Consider the following 16,760-nt stretch of genomic DNA (forward strand, 5'->3'; position numbering starts at 1 on the left):
TTTTCTCTTAAAGATTATGACAACTCTGGACCGTATTCTCAATATAAAGCTTAGAACAATAGTGATATTAAACGTAATTAAAATACATTTCTTAAACATAAGTTCAGAATTCTATTTTGCATACTTTGGCACAAGTAGTACAGTGAATTGTTATATCAAAGAAGAGTTTTAAAGTTAAACATCTGTTATCTTAGGAGAAAATGTCACAAGCAAGACAAATCTGCCCAGAGCGGATAGAAGTAAAAAAATCTGCATCAATTCTAGACAAAGAAATTAATAGATTAAGACAAAAGATACAGGCAGAACATGCTAGTCATGGAGATCGAGAGGAAATAATGAGGTAAGTGATTGCTCGCTTTTCTACTTTATGATATTATCCATAGATATATAATAGTGAGAAAAAATAACATTTATATGTAAATCTTAAATTTGGGTAAAGTGTTGCTACGGCGTATAGTTATAGCTGAACTAGCCTTTCATACATGTATTATTAATAATAAACTTTTTTCCTTCGGAATTATTACAGAACTCATTACAGAATGACATTTTAACATAGTTGCCATTTTTATACCTGTAAGATTCATATAGACATGAGGATATTCAGCTTCAGAAGTAATCAAAGAAATGCAAAGCAAAACAATTAGAAGCCATTTTCATATATATCAAGATGAAAAGAACACATTTCATGTCAGTGAGATTTCAGTGAAATGGACATTTTTATATTACTTGTGAAAATGGAAGCTCTAGTTTAGTTAGAGCACGGGTTCTGAAGCAAGAGTACCTCAGTTTGAAATGCAATTCTGTTACCTACTAAACTGACTTTGGAAAGTTATCTAATTGCTCTGAACCTCAAATTTCTCATCTATAAAATGGGTATAATTATAGTACTTACCTTATAGAGTTGTTATGAAGATTAAATGAGGTAACCCATAATAAACAATGTATAGGATACATAATATGTTAGATGTTATTGTTATTAGTCCTTCTGAAAAGTTTTAAGGTAGTTTATGTTAAACGCCTTTAAAAATTTCAATTTGGCCAAGTAATTTTGTTGTTATAATCCAAAATGAAAAAAACAATTTGTACTTGGATGTTTATTGCAGCAGTAGTATTTTTTTTTTAGTTGAGATATGGTTGATTTATAATATTATATTTCAGGTGTACAACATGGTGATTCAGAATATTTATAGATTGTAGTCCCTTTATAGTTATTATAAAATATTGGCTATATTCCCTGTGCTGTACAATATATTCCTGTAACTTATTTATTTTATACATAGTAGTTTGTATAACACTAAAAAATTAGGAATCTTGTGTAACTGGATGATAATGATTGAATTACAGTAGAAAATTATAGCTATTAAACTTTATGAAGAATTTTTCATATTAAAAAAGGCAGGGAACAGGAGTGATCTCAATTCTGTTTTCACAAACTGGGGAAAAAGGGGAAGAAACAAAAATAGTAACAGAAGTTTTTCTTTAAAATTGGTAATACCTTACATGTTTTAAAAATATAATGTGAAAGGGCAGACAATGAATTTTTCACGTTTATTAAATTAATTTATTAAATATGCTTTCAGTGTTTCTGTATGCAAAGTCAAGATGATATGAGTATGTGTTTTTATCCTTGCAGATACAAAAAGTAGTACACTAAACTGTTTTAGGTTGCTTTCTTTGATTTAATGATATATTTTATAGATCTTTCCATATCAGTACATAGGCATTTTCTCATTGTGTTTTTATATTTCACAGTATTTAGTCATCTCCTACTGATGGATAGTTGAGTTTTAACTTGATTTTTTGCTATTATAAATGGTGGTACACAACAAATAATTTTATACATGCATTATTTTGTATGAATTCGGGTTTTTGGTTTTTGTTTTTTTAATAGGATAAACTCCATTTTGGCGGAGTCCCCTTTCTAGGGATTGTACTCTTTTTTCACTCCTATCAGCAATGAGTGCTTGTTTCCCCACAGCCTAAACAATGTGTGATTATCTTAGATTCTTTTTGCTGATAGATATATTTCCTAAAAATATATATATACACCTCAGTGTAATTTTAATTTGCATTTCACTTCTATTAAATGTGGTTAACATCTTTTCATGTCTTAAGGACCGTTTATTTATATTTCTTTTCCTGTGATTTTGTTTGTTTGTTTGTTTTGGCGGTACGCAGGCCTCTCACTGTTGTGGCCTCTCCCGTTGCAGAGCACAGGCTCCGGACGCGCAGGCCTAGCGTCCATGGCTCACGGGCCTAGCTGCTCCGTGGCATGTGGGATCTTCCTGGACCGGGGCACGAACCCGCGTCCCCTGCATTGGCAGGCGGACTCTCAACCACTGAGCCACCAGGGAAGCCCATCTGTGAATATTTTTGATGTGAGGAATGTATTTTATCTTTTTCCAAATGGCTGTTTAGCCATTTGAAAAGTTATTGGTCCTCTAATTGTTTCCTTTAGAATGGCCATAGGAGTAATATTTTTTGTATTTTTGCAAGTTCAAAACTATTTGTCTCTAGCTTTTGAGTTTGAAAGAGTTTAGCCTAGTGTAAAATCCTCATTCTCCTGAGTACCTGTGTTTGATGATGCTCATCTGCTAAGTTCTATAACTTATCCAGAATGTCAAATTCTGTGATCCTTTCCTTGGTATACACAGTGCTTTTTTTTAAAAATATATCGATTTAAGTCTTACTTCTTAAAAGTTTTCTGGTATTTTACTTTTAAGTATTTTCTGTTGTCTAGTGTTCTTTTTTAGAGGTCTTCAGTTATACATATGTTGCATGTACTTTTTCTTCTCTAGTTATTTTGTCTAACCATTTTATCTGGGGTTTTTTTTCTGTTTTGTTTGTTTTTCTCATTTCTCATCTGTCTGTTGATGTTTTCTGTGTTGTCTGTTTGTTTCTATGCATCATCTCATTTTGTCTCATGTCTTTGTTTTTTTTTTTCTTTTTGTCTACACTCCCTTGCCCCACCTTGGGTTCTGCAAGTTCATGCTTCTCCTCCTCTTGTCTGTTTGTAACCCGTTGTTGTTTACCTGTCGGTTAGCTTTGAATTCTTTGATTTATCTTTTCCTTCAGTTCTTTCATTTTTGCTTTGAGGTATTCCTTCCCGGTAGCACTTGTGTCTTGTTTTGTTTTCTTTTGTTTTAATTTATCTTGTTCTATTACAGTTTTAATCTGCTTTGTGACAACATTGTTGTAATAAGTTTTCTTTGTCTGTAGAGAGAGTTTTGCTGCTCTTTCCCAGTGCTTTTTCCCCCCCATAAATATCTTTGTATGTGTGCTTTGTTTGTGCTTTTTTTGTTATTCGTTATTTAATTGGTTGGATTTTCTGGGACTGGACATTTGAAGGAGGATGGGACGGATCACTGAGAGCCTTGGCCAGGGTTCGCCCTTCATCCTTTGTCAGGATCTTTCTCTCCCTCACTACAGCAATGAGCTGTTGCCTCCACAGTAGCACTCTAAGAAGCCATGTCTTCCTGGCCTCTTTGACCTTGTCTTGTTCAGGCTGGGGCTGGGGGGATCCTAATGCCCAGCCTGTGTTCTTCTGTTCCTGCACTGGCATCTGTCACTAAGGGGAACATTTCTTGCCTTCTGGTGTGATTCCTTCCTTGCTAGAAGATCTGTATTTGCTGGTATTCTCTTACGATCTGCCACTCTGGGCCCCACTTGGGCACTGTCTTCACTCACTTTCTCTGCCTTCTCTAGGGCTTGCACTTTGTTTCTGCCCAGCCCTGCTAGCAGCTCTGCCCAGTGAGGGCAGCACGCTCGCATTCTGGCAGTGTATTTGTCTGGAGATTTATGAAACCTGCTACTGCTGGGCTCTCTAAGCACTCCCTGTGCTCCCAGTTCTTCCTATTAAATATATTTGAGATTTTACTTTATGTTTCATTGAATGGCATTTATTTACTTAACATTTTTTTCATAAAATAGGCAATATCAAGAGGCAAGAGAAACCTATCTTGATCTGGATAACAAAGTAAGGACTTTAAAAAGGTTTATTAAATTACTGGAAGAAATAATGACCCATAGATATAAAACATATCAACAATTTAGAAGGTAAGTGCATTAAAAAATATTACCACATATTGTACATTTTTGTTTTTTCTTTGTTTTCACATTCTCCCTTATAAATAATAAAATAAAATTAAAAGAACTTGCATGATTTATTCAGAAAAGAAATGGTGGTAGTGCTTGGGATCCTGGATTTGAAGGGACTTTTATAGTGAGCTTTTTAAACTTAAACTGCATTAGATATGCTTTACTGGGTAACTCATAGATGGCTGTTCAGTCTGTGCTTAAATGGGTCATTTGGAAGCTCATTGGTTCTGTAAACAGACTGTTTCACTCTTGGACATTGCATGTTCTTAAGGCATACGAGTTTTGATGGGACATGTTAAGGCAGTTTCTCAGTTGATTACCATGATCTACTAGAATGGTGTAGCTCCATGGATGCAGAATCTATGTTTTGTTTGCTGTTGTATCCCCAGTACCTACTACTGTGCCTGAAATATAGTAGAAACTTGATATATATTGGTTGAATGAATGAATACAGGATCAGCAAAACTGGATGTCATTAATATACCCAGAAATGTGCAGACTGACAGAGATAAGTTAACCTCAGCTAAAATCACAAGCAACAGAAATAAAGGACAGTTTATAGGGTAGGGTTGCCCTCTGATATACTTGGATCCAAGGCAGCCCTAGTCTTTCCACCTAACCTCTATTTTCCCCATGACATTCCCTCAGTAACATGCGTTTTAACTGTACTTATACCAAAAACTATAATCTTAGGACTATAGAAATTTTTTTAAAATTTAGCTCTAGTACGTATGGGGAAATTCAAATAAAGCTGTAATGAGAAACAGGCTTTGCATGTTTGACCATATTCCTTAACTAAACTATAGCTTAGTTCTTGAAATGTGTATTTCAGTTTTATATGCATGTTATTAGGACTTGACTTAAAGAGTTTTTAATTTTATCCTCTTGAAGCTGCCCTGCAGTTTTGTTAGGTGGGACCAGAGTAGGCTTTGGTGAAGGACTGATTTTTTTCCAACCTGTGAAGCTGCGTTCTTCTGGGTCCTCTATTGATATGTTGTGAGGTTATTCCACTCGTGCCTTTGGGAATATGAACTATTCCTGGCTCTGGGTGACCTCGGGGGTTGTTTCTGCTTCTGTTGGGTGTTTCTCTCACCAGCCTCGGGCAGTATCCTCACACTGACACTGATGAGGAGGCTACTCAGCCTGAGGCTCTCCCACCCGCCTCTGTGGTCCTCTAGAACTCTCTCTGTGCTGCCCTCTTTCCCACACTCTGCTTCGTGAACCGGAGGTACCTTGGCCACCGCAGACTCCTAAACAGGAAGACTTCTGGACTCTGCTTGGGTTTCCACTCCCCTTTTCTCTCAACATAAAAGTAATTTGGGGCATTCACAGGGCTCAATTTGTTTGTTTCCCATCTTTCAGAGATTGTTTTGACTGGAACTGTCTGCGATGTCTGATGTCCAGAGTCCAAAAACTCTTGTTTCATAGATTTTGTCCAGTTTCCTAGTTGTTTCACGCAGAAGAATAAATCTAATGCCTATTACTGTGTCTTTTCCAGAAGCAGTAGGGTTCGTTTTCATATTGTTATTCAGAAAATTTTAGAATATTTTCTGTAAAGGTATTGGTCTTACTTATTTTATTATCTTGATATGTTTCTTCACCACTGACATGTTTTATATTGTTTATCCAATCTTGGGAGGACAATAAAAATGGTCAAATTTTTAAAATTGTTTATCTCTTTACACTGGAGAACCTTGCCATTTTATGAGGACAGTCTCTTTTAGTCATCCCATGAGTGGAAGCAATTGAAGAATACATATCAGTATTGAAAGAAAGAAAAATTAACAGAAAATTCTGAAAACCAGCTAGCAATAGTTGTATTAGCAAAAGAAAACTCAGACTACCAGTATTTTCTAATGTGGAGATTTAATACAGTTTAGGAAGGGAATTGGGAGGGAAAAGAATAAAGCGATAGTTATTCTGAAGAAAGGAGCCTTAGACTCATTAAGGAGCAAAGATGTTAAGAAAAATAGCCAGTCACCTGTCACCTAGATCTTATTTTCTAAATACCATTCCCCAACAAAAGGAATCAAGGCTCCTTTGAGAAATGGCTGATGATACCAGAGCAGAGCAGGGAAGGTATAGATGGGCCTCTTGCTATGCCGGAACGTAAGGAAGTGCCCCCCAGAAACGTGGAGTCATGATAAAAGGACGTAGGCAGCTTGGAGGGGCTCCATTGGCAAAATCTGGGACAATTTGAAGACCAAAATAAATAAGGACAGTGGATGATAACCCAATGAATAAAATCAGAATCTGTGACTGCATCCTTATAAATAGAAAGGTGGTAAGTAAATAAATGAGGAAGAAGGGAAAGCTCTTCCTTACAGCAGAATGCCATATGACGAATAAGTGAAGTTCACGTTGTGCTAGACAGTGCATAAGGTCTTACAGATACAACATGATTAAGAGATTGCCTTTGCCCTTTTTGCTACTGTAAAGTTAGGAGGAGACAGGCAAATGAATAGGCAGTTTACCATTATCTTAACACTACTAGAGTTTAATCCTCTCAAGGACAAGATTCATGTCTTCTGTATTAGGGTGATATATAAATTAGTTGAATGATTGATACATTCATATGGACTGACTGTCATATAATGGGTTTCATTGTATGTGGGATGACATCTTTATTCATTTTATAGATGTTTGTTTATTATAAAAGGAAATGAAGTGGTAAAAATGTGGAGACATGAACGAAATATAAAGACACAGGCAAAAATCATCTAAAATTTTACCTATTAAATGGGCACCAGTGTTAACATCTTGGCATATTTTCATCTGGCCTTACATGCTGGTGTAAAGATCATGCTGAATATACAGTTCTGTATCTCTGTAATCTTTTTAATATGCCCAATTTCTTTTTTCAAGGTGTTTGACTTTACGATGCAAATTGTACTTTGACAACTTACTATCTCAGCGGGCCTATTGTGGAAAAATGAATTTTGACCACAAGAATGAAACTCTTACTATATCTGTAAGTATCTTAACTCTTTGCATGTTAGTCATTAGGAGAATTAGCTGCTTCGTTTCTTTTGATGATATTTTGATCTGTTGTCATTGGAAAACAAAATAACTTACTTTGAAGTTAAAGATAGTCCTTGCCAAAGTGTTGAAAATTAAATTGATTTTACTGACTAAAGCCATTACTTTAGCTTTTTTTTTTTTTTTTTTTTTTTCCCAGACAGCCACATTATTCTCTTATGGTGATAATTAGGAATTTTATTTTCAGTGATAAATATTTACCTTCTCTTTTCACTCCACTGGTTCCTTTTTAAAATTCATATAGCATTTTAAATTACCTGGGACATTATAGAAAGTCTGTATTCTCTGGCCCCACTATAGGAAGCCAGAAAAGAATTTCTCAAAGAATGTTCAACCGCATGTAATTGTCTTTGTGCTACTTATTTTGGAAGGTATCCCTAGATCTAGCCTCTTTTGTATAAAGGAAGCCACCACTTTCAAATTGTGGAGTCTGTGTGTCTGGATTCTATCATAGTCACATGCATTAAAGGAGGAGTGTGGGATATAGCATTAAAAATAGTGTAGTCAGGGGCTTCCCTGGTGGCGCAGTAGTTGAGAGTCCACCTGCCGATGCAGGGGACATGGGTTCGTGCCCCGGTCCGGGAAGATCCCACATGCCGCGGAGCGGCTAGGCCCATGAGCCATGGCCGCTGAGCCTGCGCGTCTGGAGCCTGTGCTCTGCAACGGGAGAGGCCACAACAGTGAGGGGCTCGCGTACCGTAAAAAAAAAAAAAAAATAGTGTAGTCAGGAGGTCAAAAGCAACTACTCACTCTAAATAATTGGGGCAAACTTTTCAAATATTTGCATACTATTCTTAGTAGCCATAAATTTTATACTTCCATTTTTTTTTTTTTTTTTTTTTTTTTTTTTTTTTGTTGCTGTACGTGGGCCTCTCACTGTTGTGGCGTCTCCCGTTGCGGAGCACAGGCTCCGGACGCGCAGGCTCAGCGGCCATGGCCCACGGGCCCAGCCGCTCCGCGGCATGCGGGATCCTCCCAGACCGGGGCACGAACGCACGCCCCCTGCATCGGCAGGCGGACTCTCAACCACTGCGCCACCAGGGAAGCCCTATACTTCCATTTTAATACTTAGAATAAGTAATAATTTGCCATACAGATATGCAACTAAGAACCCATCTAAAAATTTTTAAGAATAATAATAATTGAGAAAAAGAATGACCATACATTTAAAAATGGTTAAAAGTCATTAATTTGCCAAGTGGTGAATAAGCACATGAAAAAGTGCTCAGTATCGCTAGTCATCAGAGAAATACAAGTTTATACAATAATAAGTTACTATCCCACTCCTATTATTGTGACTAAAATGAACAAGACTGATAATACCTTGTGTGGGTGAGGTTGTGGACTTAGAACCCTTATACCTTGCTAGTGGGAGTATAATTTGGTAGAACTAATTTAGAAACCTGTCTTGCAGGGTCTATTAAAGCAATTCCACTTTTCAGAACTCTTCAAAAACCAGTAAAATTTATCTACAGTAATTAAAGTCAAACTAGTGGTTACCTTTTAGGGGTTGGTAGTTGATGGGAGAGGACACAGGGAATCTGCTGAGATGCTAGAAATGTCCTGTCTTGATCTGAGCAGTGGTTCCCCAGGTGTGTGTGCATATGTGTACGTATATGTCAGAATTATTTGAGCTAAACACTTAAGCTTTGTGTTCTTTACTGTATATAAATTATACTCTAGTAAAAGTGAAAAAAAAGAAGAACATATTAGGTGTTTGGATGATTTATCCCCAGAGCCATAGCTGTTCAAGACAACTGAAACTAGATTTTCTGACATTATCATCCCTGTTATTCAACAGAATATTATTGCTTTAAGAACCTTCAAGTGTTCTAGTCTTCATTTTACAAATAAGAAAACTGAGGCAGAAGTCCCATGATAGGTTTACTAATAGGCCAGGGATAAAATTTAGATCTCCGTAATTTATCTGGGGCTTCATTCATTAGAATGATACAAGATGCAGTTTGGGAGCCAAAGACTGCATCCTGTTTCTTAGTTCTTACTGTTCTGTTGGTGTGTGTGTGTGTGTGTGTGTGTGTGTGTGTGTGTGTGTGTGTTTGGTTTTGTTTGGCTTTTTACTGCTTATGTTAATGTTGCTTTTGTGTTTGGATTTTCATAGAGAATTCAGACTTCAGATGATAAATATAAAATTTTAGTGTATGTTTAAATTCAGAATTTTTTATAACCCTTAGAAGATTAAAATATAAGTGAATGCTCGCTTGAGAACCAAATAATTTTTCAAATAGTGTTTTGGAAAATACGTGAAGCTGTGTATCTGTTAAAACACATATGATAAAACTGGTTGGTGCTCTGTGTTTTCAACTTGAGTGCATATATGTATATCTGGAATTCTCTTAAAATGAAATCAAGTTCCTTCAAATGTTACTTATACTGTCTTCTTAGGAAATTATATGAAAATCTTATCTCACTAATTACTTTTATATTGTTCCCATGAACACTTACTAAGAGAAATTTTTAAAAGAGAGTTATTTATTTCAATTGATTGCTGCTGTTATTCTTTGGCCAGTGTGAGCCTCTTTAAGTTGGTCCTGTGTCCTTTTGACATTCAGTAATTACTCTGAAAGCAGTTTAACCACTAGAGGTCACTAGAATTCAAGTAACAAAAGATTAACTTGGCACTTAACATGTTTGACAAAAAGAAATAAAGAAAACAATCCCACTTACAATAGCATCAAAAACAATAAGATACTTAGGAAATTTAACCAAGGAAGTGAAAGATCTATACACTGAAAACTATTAAGACGTTGATGAAAGAAATTGAAGAAGACACAAATAAATGGAAAGATAACCCTTGTACATGAATCAGAAGAATTAATATTGTTAAAATGTCCATACTATCCAAAGCTATCTATAGATTCAGTGCAATCCCTATCGAGATTCCAAAGGCATTGTTCACAAAAAGAAAAACCAATCCTAAAATTTGTATGGAACCACAAAAGACCCCTAATAGCTAAAGCAATCTTGAGAAAAAAGAACAAGCTGGAGGCATCACATTTCCTGATTTGAAGCTATGTTGCAAAGCTATAGCGATCAAAACAGTATGCTATTGGCATAAAAATAGACACAATAGACCAATGGAACAGAATAGAGAGCCCAGAAATAAACCCAGGCATATATGGCCAACTAATATTTGACAAAAGAACCAAGAATATACAATGGGGAAAGGATAGTCTCTGATAAATCGTGTTGGGAAAACTGGATAACTACATGCAAAAAATGAAACTGGACTAACGTTGGTACTTTTATTATTAAGCCTTTGGACTTTTGGTATGTTAGATCTGGTTATGGCAAGAAAATGTTTTCAGTTTGATTCTCTCACAATAAAACAGAAACCACCGTTACACAGCTCACTGTTTTACTCTAAAATATTTTGAATAGAATAGATGTCATTTCTAAGTCACTAAATGATTTTTTTTAATCTTTTTTACTATAAACTCATCCTTTCTAATGGTAGCCAATCTTTTTTGTAAAGAAATTAATCTGTTTTTTTCCTATACTTTGTTTTTTGTCAACTCTTTCAAGGTTCAGCCTGGAGAGGGAAACAAAACCGCTTTCAATGACATGAGGGCCTTATCTGGCGGTGAACGTTCTTTTTCCACAGTTTGCTTCATCCTGTCTCTGTGGTCCATTGCTGAATCTCCTTTCAGATGCCTGGATGAGTTTGATGTCTACATGGTAGTGTTGACTTTTAAATTCTCTAATTTTTTGGTTGTTTGAAATGTATATTTTCAAAGGAAGCAATTCATTCTTTAGTTTTACCCATAACAGAAAAGATCCTGCTCTGACAGTTTTGTCTGTGATAAGTGATAGAGGAGAACCAAAGAATTCCAGTTCTCTCCCTTGCTAACATACCACACTGGCAGGGACCCTGGATTTGCAGCCTTTTCCCCAGTTTGCTTCCATCTTCCGTTTTTACACATAATTATAAGCAGTTCCCCACATGTGCTTTCCCTGACTCTCGCCACTGTTCTCTCCCTTCCTGCACAGCCACACTTTTCAAAACAGCAGTGTGTGTAACATGAGGGAGTGAGAACACTGGACTCCGAGGTTAAAAAACCGAAGATTGAGACCTACCTCTGTCACCAGTTACCCAGCTGACTTTGGGCAAGATATCTATCCTCTTTGGGCCTCAGTTTCTTCATCTATAAAATAGGTTATTAACCTTTCCTACCTCGTAGGGTTAGAGCGAGGCTCCAGTGAGGTCCTATCTGTAATGTGCTCACTGTGGTGCAGGCGCATAGTAGGGCCTCCCAAATCAGCTGTTAATCATTCTCTTTACTGCTTCATGCCTCCTTCTTTACTAAATCCACCGTAATCTGGGTTTAGATGACAATACTCCAGCAAAACTTGTTTAGGGAAAATCATAAGAACTTTAATTCGGTGAAGTATATGGCACCACAGACTGACCTTCCATCTCTTAAACTCTGTGTCTTCTTACCTCCTCTTTGTTCTCCGTGTGCCAGTCTGCCTCCCCTAATTCGGGCGCCCTTAAAAGTTTGAGGTCTTCTTTGTTTTCCATAGTGGTGTTAATTTTCCTGGATATCATGTTCTACCTACCCCCGGCCCCCCCCGCAACAGACACACACAGTCCCACAGGCTGCTGTCTACGTTTGGGTCCCTCCCAAAGCTAAGCCTCTCATTCTGACATCTCTCTTGTTCTCTGGACCCGTGTGCTTGACTGCCTGGGAGACCTCCTCTAGTGAACAACCCACATCTCAAACTCAGCGTGTCTGAGTCTGAATTTTTCTACTCCAAGCCTTCCTTTTCCTGAATTCTTTTCCTTGATTAGTTGCAAATTGCCATTTCCAACCCAACACCTAACTGCAAAACCAGTGATTTATCTGTGATTCTTCTTCCTTCGTTGCACATGACGTCGGACCTCTGTCTGACCTCTGACGTCTTCCTCTTCTCAAGTATCTCCCTGGCCCCTGCCTCTGCTCCTTCCTGTTGCCTCTCCTGTCCTCGCCTCGCGCCTGATGTCATCACTTCCTGTCCACACTCTCAGACTTTAATCCGGCCCCTTCTCAGTTCCTCCTTCACTGTCTTGCCAGGTTTATATTTCTAAAATAAATCTAATTGTAGTCACTCACTTGCTGGAAAATCCTTGGTTTAATTCCGAAGGGTGACTTTGAAACCCTTCATGATACAGTAGCCGCTGACTTTTTCAGCTGGACTAAGCTGTTTGTGATTTTCCAGACTCTGCGCCTCTGCCCGTTGTGCTCTTCTTCGTTGTATGTCACACTCCGACTCATCTTTCAGGACTCGGTTCAGATGTCCCCTTTATGTAGCCTCCATGACCACCCCCCTGCCAGGCAGGATTAGGGACTTCTCAGAGCTCCCTCAGCACCACCTGACATCAACTCGTGCAATTATATCATTTTTATATTTTATAGTATCTCCTATTATATATTATACACATTATTATATATATTTATATATTTTGCGTTCTATTGCAATCCCCTATTTTCATGTCTGAATCACCCACCAAATTTTCAATTTTGAGGTTATCAACTCTGTCTTAATCATATTTCTAACTCCTAATGCCTAGCCCATAATTAGGATTTAGAAAATGCTTATTTACGAATCAGAATTCATATTTGTAAGTGCTATATAATCCTTCAGTGGTTTTTTTTTTCCTATGCTGTCACTGCTGAAGATTAGTTAGAAATTCCTCTGAGATTTGGCTTCAAAGCTGATTCACAAATCATAGAAGATGATTGCTCTTTCCATATAAGGTTTTTGTCCAAAATGCTATTATTTAGACTTATCACCCATCTTATAAGTCAAATTTAATTCTGAACAATTTCTTCCTCTTTCAGAAACTTACAGGTTCTTAGTCAGAATGACATTTTGCCTCATTGAAATTATTCAGAAAAATGTACCCAAGTTCTGAGAACCAATCCAGTGGAAATGAATAAATATTTCTTGGTGCATTGGCAGCTTTGTTATTAAATGATGGGCTTCCCCAAGGCATTGTTTTGAAAGGACAGTTTTCACTTTGGGCAAGCTCCGGTCACTTCTGTTAACGTTAAGTTAGATTACTTTAGGGATATGCCTGATGGAAGAATTTATAGAGTAAGAGCCACTGAGCAGTGTAGCTGGGACGCAGGGCCCCGTCTGTCTCCAGGGCCCAGGTTCTAAACCGCCACGCCGTACAGTACGGCCACATGTGGTTTCATTTGTCTGTGTTTTCAAATTTCAGGAGTTTTCAAGGGAGGAGAGAGGTACTTTGATTTTTGTTTTTTCTGTTATTTAACTCAGAAAATGTAAGCACACAGTTTAATTCCTGTAGTCAAAACCTGTTATAACCAAGCATTTTTTCCCTATACGTGGATGTGCTGTTTAACTTATTTTAAAGATTCAGCTGAGAAATTAGTCTGTAAATTCAAATTGATTCACATTGTACAAATTGTAGAAGGTGATGGGGACAGAGTTTTTAGAACACCTTAATCACTGAGGGAAAACTTGAGAGACTTAGTAAGTTTGAATCTGGTCACCTTTGACACTGTTCTCCTGAGTAATTAAATATTACTGTAGAAATTAGATTCACTCTGCAACATCTAGTTGTATCTTTTGACTATTTTCTGATTATTTTAATTGTTAAGTATATTTGAGGCAAGGGGCTATACTTTGACTATAGAAATTCCTGGAAGATACATGTTATTCAGTTATTTTCCCCTAATAATTTTAGATACTGTCTTTCACAGTATGTATGAATTGCTTGGCATCATAGATAAGATAATGGATGATCCTTGGATAAAAATCCAGGGGTTCGTAGCAACCAGTAGAATGCTCCTTTCACAGGAACATGATTGACACAGCAGCAACTCTGACTTCTGCCTCTGTTCTCCAGGATATGGTTAACCGGAGAATTGCGATGGATATGATACTCAAAATGGCAGATTCCCAGCGCTTCAGACAGTTTATCCTGCTTACCCCTCAAAGCATGAGGTAACTTTTTAAAACTCTTCTATGAATTATATATATATAGCAAGTATATAAAAGGGGGTGAGAAATCTTTTATATTCTTAATTTAAAAATGCAAATGCATAAATGACCAGTCAAAAGAAAAATTAAGCCCTAAACTAGTTCCAGAGATCAAACGTAGTTTTCCCGTATTAGATATTTAAAATTTTGTTTGTGTTATCTCCCATTAACAGAGGCAATTTAATTGAATATGATTATTGACTTGTTAATATTTCTGTTTTGAATCTGCTCTTCTGTGGTTATCATGACCCAACTAACATAAAGTAATTTTAGTAATTCTGCTTAGACTGAAGAAGCAATTCAGGATTTCCCTAGTCTTGATTCTTTTCCTGGTGACTTAAAAGTAGCATGGAGAATGCTACTTCCTAAATGGAGAATGCTACTCTGCTGTCAATCAGGATTTATTAGGTACCTCCATAGTGTCAGGCTCTGTGTCACTTAAAAGTTGATATTCTTTCTCTAAAGTGGTCACTCGATCGTATGGGGACTCAAGTTTATGACTGGAAATATTCAGGTGACTCCTTCCTGACTAGACAAGAAGAATAAGAGTTAGAGATAGTTGATACATAAATCTCCTTCATTTTCTTTTTCCTCCAAACTGAAAACCCATGGCATTTAGCAGGAAGTTAATTTTTAAAAATGAAAATTTATTTCCCTATTGCAAGTTATATTTCTCCTAGAATTCCAGATATCAGACATACCACCCATTAGCAGCCATTTAGACTTATATTTTCATGAGGTAGTATTAGAATTTTTTTTAATGAAAAAATTTTCTTGGAAATTGGAATAATTAATTTTGCTTCCTCTAGTTCACTTCCACCAAGTAAACTGATTAGAATTCTTCGAATGTCTGATCCTGAAAGAGGACAAACTACGTTGCCTTTCCGACCTGTGTCTCAAGGAGAAGAAGAAGACCGGGGTTGATTTACTGTGGCTGACTGTGCCACACCCTCATGTTGAAAGACGTGTAAGGAGAGACGCCCAGGACTATGGGAAATGAAATGAAACTGAGACATTCTGCGGTGAAGGAGACTCACTCATGTATCTGACACAATAAGCCTAGAAGACCGGCCACAGCCCGCAATTTAAAATTATAATTACTTTGCTTTGAGAAAATCAGCTTCATAGTACTGGTTTTAAATCTTTTTAAGTTTGTTTGTTTTTCATTTTAACCATCTACTTTTATAGATTCTTTTTCAGAAGTTTAAAATTTTGTACATATGTACATGTACATATCTGTTTAGTTTGGGTTCATTTCTATAGTATTTTGTAAGAATTAAAATAAACATTTGATCACCCGGTTATATTTAGTTTTGCTTTTCCAGAATATTACATTATTCTCATTGCCGGGGGTGGGGCAGCGCCCAGGCGGGCTGTGAACAGGGACCAGTTTACAATAGATTCATTGTCTGTTTTGCGCTTATTAATGAGGAGGGACCTACCCAGGACTGTAGGAACTTTGGTCACAATCCCTGCACAGGTGATTTTTAACCCTAGAGATACAATTGCAGATTTGGACGGTAGTTTTAATTATTGTGTTTCATCACATTTAAGATGCTCTCTATTAAGGCACGTTCTCGGAGCTTTACTAAAGCACCGCCAGTCCTGACACGGTGCCTTTCTCTGAGTCCCTTAACCATCATCCACCCTACTAAGTGTCCAGCCTGTGTCGGAACTGGGTTATGACCCACTGGTGCACCCTGAGCTGCAGCCTGATTGCTTGCTTGCTTTAAAGTCCCGCAGTTTGCAGTCCAAAGCGTCTCAAGCTCTGGCTCAGACGAGAGAGGACGCAGGCCAGAGGGACTGTGCAGACCAAGCTGAGGAGAGGGCTGGGGAAATTGGGGCAGAGGACAGCTCCCCCTGGAGCAGAGAAGTAGCTGGGAGCCAAAGGCCCACCTGCTGATAGGGAGCTGATGTCAGTTATAAGACACACCCTGATTTTAGAGTTGTTAAAAAGTGTGCTTCTTAGAATGATAAAATATGGCCTGTTGTAAGCAATGGTATTTATGAACTGTTTTTTAAAGAAAACATGAGTAGAACTCCTGCGTGCATTCTCTATGTTTGATACTAGGATTAGTGCAAACCTTTTTAAAAAGACGTGGATACCAACAAGAAGAATTCCCTATATTGCTAGCAATAAATATTTGTGAAATTGAGAGGAAGTATTTTAAGAAAAAGACAGTATTTTAAAAGCAGCGACACTTCTGTAGTTTCTGAGAAAAAACTGGATTTTGTTTTTGGTGAGGGGAGAGAGTCTGATTTAATCTTAAGTTGAGATCCATTGGTAAATGAGAAGTCCAGAAACTGTGCTTTTCTAATCTAAGAATTTACAGAGAGAGAAAACGTGTGCCGCATGTTTTAAACACCGTCCACTAACAAAACAAAGTCTGATTTTTTTAAAGGTACATTTATAATTCATTTGTATCAAAACTATTTTAACATACATGTGCTTTTTCAAATAAAAAAATGAAGTAGCATATACCAAATGCATAAACTTTTATTCGCTAAATGATTTCAGTGTCTGAATTTTTGTGGTAGTTTTTTAATGTTGTGCTTCTTAATACAGAATGGGAAGTAGAATCCTCAGGTATCCAGGCATCTCTTGTTGAGTTGAA

The 16,760-nt window shown here is 37.2% G+C and overlaps 1 protein-coding gene across 1 annotated transcript in view; it reads left to right on the top strand.

Annotated features, from left to right (window-relative positions):
- The window catches only part of SMC6 (structural maintenance of chromosomes 6), a 60,475-nt gene extending 45,028 nt beyond the window's left edge, over positions 1-15,447 (top strand). The window contains exons 21-26 of the mRNA XM_079721521.1: positions 195-340; positions 3,931-4,056; positions 6,964-7,069; positions 10,681-10,833; positions 14,012-14,109; positions 14,955-15,447. Of these exons, the coding sequence (XP_079577647.1) occupies positions 195-340; positions 3,931-4,056; positions 6,964-7,069; positions 10,681-10,833; positions 14,012-14,109; positions 14,955-15,069 (744 nt within the window). The 3' untranslated portion in view covers positions 15,070-15,447. The remainder of the gene's footprint in view (positions 1-194; positions 341-3,930; positions 4,057-6,963; positions 7,070-10,680; positions 10,834-14,011; positions 14,110-14,954) is intronic.
- The last annotated feature ends 1,313 nt before the right edge of the window (positions 15,448-16,760 follow it).

The sequence above is a fragment of the Hyperoodon ampullatus genome (assembly GCF_949752795.1).
Source record: "Hyperoodon ampullatus genome assembly, chromosome: 15".
NCBI classification, from domain to species: domain Eukaryota; kingdom Metazoa; phylum Chordata; class Mammalia; order Artiodactyla; family Ziphiidae; genus Hyperoodon; species Hyperoodon ampullatus.